The 2,991-nt window shown below is 56.6% G+C and overlaps 1 protein-coding gene across 1 annotated transcript; it reads left to right on the top strand.

The window, feature by feature from the left end:
* The first annotated feature begins 275 nt into the window (after window positions 1-275).
* Window positions 276-2,410, top strand: LOC125514186 (E3 ubiquitin-protein ligase Os04g0590900-like). Its single transcript, XM_048679467.2, has one exon. The coding sequence runs from the start codon at window positions 786-788 to the stop codon at window positions 1,959-1,961; it is 1,176 nt and encodes a 391-aa protein (XP_048535424.1). The 5' UTR covers window positions 276-785; the 3' UTR covers window positions 1,962-2,410.
* Window positions 2,411-2,991: the final 581 nt, after the last annotated feature.

Here is a 2,991-nt window from a genome sequence, read left to right as displayed (position 1 = left end):
CTGCACCCTGCATTGGCGTTGCTGCAAGTGTATCACTCGTTTTTCCTTTTTTGGAATATCACTCGTTCACTTTATCCGTTCACAGCTTCATTGAACTACTGAAGTGGTCATTCCGGACTCCGGGTTATTCCTACTTTATCATCTGACGATCCAAACATCTCATTTCCCTTGTATTCCAAAGGAGACAAAACGAAGCAGAGATGAGAGGAGCAGCATCAACCACCCGATGAAAAGGAAAAAAGGAAAACGAAATCAGAGCAGAGCAGCCTATGTGACCCGTAGGACGGCACCGAAGGCCTCAGTCCCAACCACCGCCACCACCTCCCCCAATCCCAAAAATTCGTTGCTTTCCAGACAAGCACGCACAGGTCCATTTCTTCCAGAATTTCAGACTTTGAGCAGCACCAGATCGAGTACCCCCTCCCACTCTCAGCAGCGGGCAAGGTAGCATAGCACAGCAGCTGGTGGAAGCATCTCATCTCATCTCATCATCGATCGATCCCCTTCTCCCCCTCCCTCCCTCGCCTTTCACACTCCCCAACGCCTGTAAAGCAGCAGAGCACCAAGCTGCAAGCAGAGACTGTCACAGACAGGATAGCCACTCATCTTCCCTCTTGCTTTGCTTCTCTCATCTCCCTCGCCAGTCGCCACAATTCGTCGGCCCAGAAACTCATGCAGATCCTCTCGGTTCTAGAGCTTGGCAGGCTCAGCATGGCCTGACGGAGCAGAGATTTGCTCCTCTCGTCTCTGTTCCCTGTGATTCTTCTCCATCTTCTTGGTCTTCCATGGCCGCAATGTTCAATCCACCTCCGGCTCCGATGGCTCTTGGGCCGCAGCCGACGTGGATGCCCTACGAGCCGACGAGGGATTGCTCCCAGGGCCTGTGCAGCATGTACTGCCCGCAGTGGTGCTACTTCATCTTCCCGCCCCCGCCGCCGGTCTTCGACATCGCCGGCCCCAGCGGCGACGGCGATGACTCCTCCGGCCCCGCCTTCTCGCCCCTCGTCATCGCCATCATAGGGGTGCTCGCCAGCGCCTTCCTCCTCGTCAGCTACTACACCATCATCTCCAAGTACTGCGGCACCTTCAGCTCCCTGCGGAACAGACTCTTTGGCCCCGGCGCCGGCCGCGGCGGGGGTGGCGGGGGCGGCGGCGACGGCCGCGGCGATTCCAGGGGCCAGGAGGAGTGGGAGGTCGCGCCGTCGGACGGGATGGACGAGACGCTGATCAGCAAGATCACCGTGTGCAAGTACAAGCGCGGCGACGGGTTCGTCGACTCCACCGACTGCTCCGTTTGCCTGGGCGAGTTCCGGGACGGCGAGAGCCTGCGGCTGCTGCCCAAGTGCAGCCACGCCTTCCACCTGCCGTGCATCGACACCTGGCTCAAGTCGCACTCCAACTGCCCGCTCTGCCGCTGCAACATCGCCTTCGTCTCCGTCGGCATGGTTTCGCCGGAGCCGGAGGGCCGTGCTGCGCCTGCGCCACGGGAGGACCGGAGAGGCAGCCAAGAATTCGCTCTGACGATCGACGACTACTCCTCCGGGCAAGCGCGCGAAGAGCCACAGACCGTGCCGAGCAGCAACGGCGGCGACAATCAGGAGGCTAAGGATCGCCCGGGGAGATCCGAGGCGGCCAATGGCGTAGTGGTCGAGATCAGAGAGGACGGTGCCGCCCCGCCGGCCCCGGCCAGGGCGCCGCCGTCGATGCCGGACACGCAGCGTGAAGCCCGCATGTCCATTGCCGACGTGCTGCAGGCCAGCCCAGAAGACGAGCGTACGGTGGCCAGGGAGGGCGGCCTCCCGCAGGCAGGCTCCTCGAGGCGGTGCCACGGGGAGCACAGCAAGGACGGCGGCGGCCGAGCAGCGCCGGATGCACCGACGAAGAAGCTGCCGCCGGCTGGCAGGTCGTGCTTCAGCGGCAAGGGTGGCGGAAGAGGGAAGGATCCAGGCCCTCCAGTGTGATTTCATTGCGGCGATGATTTCTCAGGCATTCTTCTTCCTCTGTTAACCACTAGTAGAACACTTGACCGTGATGATACTTTTCCGTCGTGTGCTTCCGGTGGAGATCACGTCGCCAGCCGAACGAAAATCTGGAGATTTCTTCTTCATCGTTATGATCTCTGCTTGCGAATCGCCAGCATGCTGCACAAATCCTCTCTGTGCAACTGCAATGGCTGCACCTGCTGACTGGTGAGATGTCCCGCACCTGGTTGGTGATTGTGCAACTCTGCTAGACAAATTGTATAGGAAATGATTTCTCTTCTTCTTCCATGTTGCCTCTCCTCTCTCTCTCTCTACACGATTGGATTCTGCTCCAGGACATTCTCTCTGGATTAGTGAGTTAACTGTATCTCATTAGGCGAAATGTTTTGTTTGCAATGGGGAGCGTGGCCGCTTCACCTTTTGTCGCATCCTCACGTGTGTGCCTTTGAAATTACTACATTTCAAACTGTCAAAGTGGAGCTGATCATTTGGGGATGTGCGTGGAAATGCAAACTGATCATCGCCAATCAAGCTGAGCTCGAAACGTGTTTGGTCTTGTTAGGTGGCCGGCGCCTTGTTGCTAATAATGTTTGCCATTCGGAGTGGCGCGTCCCCTTTGATCTGTAATCTGTTGCGTAGGACAGTGTGGGTGGGCGACTGGGCGTCCGGCTGTTGAGTGTCGGCCTGCGAATAACATGTGCGTCTCATATATGTCAAAATGCAGTTGGGTGTTAGGTCGACGGTGTAGCCAGATCAACAGTTATTATTCCTGAGGGAGAACAGTTCTTTATTATACGTATTTGTAAGACATCTGGATTCCTTTGCGTAGCGTATTTCGATCAATCATGTTTTGGACTGTACGGCTGTACTTACTTTTCAAGAGGGCCGGTGGTGAATGCTTTGTTGCCGAAAGGGGTTTTGGTGCTTGCAGCTTCTTCTGGATATAATCATAAGTTACTTAGTGCCACTTTTGCTGCATTTGATCTGTCCCGTCTGGCATTTTTTTGTT

This window comes from Triticum urartu, chromosome 6A (genome assembly GCF_056163025.1).
Source record: "Triticum urartu cultivar PI428250 chromosome 6A, HENAU_Tu73, whole genome shotgun sequence".
Taxonomy (NCBI): Eukaryota; Viridiplantae; Streptophyta; class Magnoliopsida; order Poales; family Poaceae; genus Triticum; species Triticum urartu.
The sequence above is the reverse complement of the archived record's forward strand: the minus strand, read 5'-3'. Positions and strand labels throughout refer to the sequence as shown.

Excerpts from the sequence above, each read along its gene's own strand:
- LOC125514186 (XM_048679467.2), top strand. The coding sequence starts at position 786 with ATGGCCGCAATGTTCAATCCACCTCCGGCTCCGATGGCTCTTGGGCCG.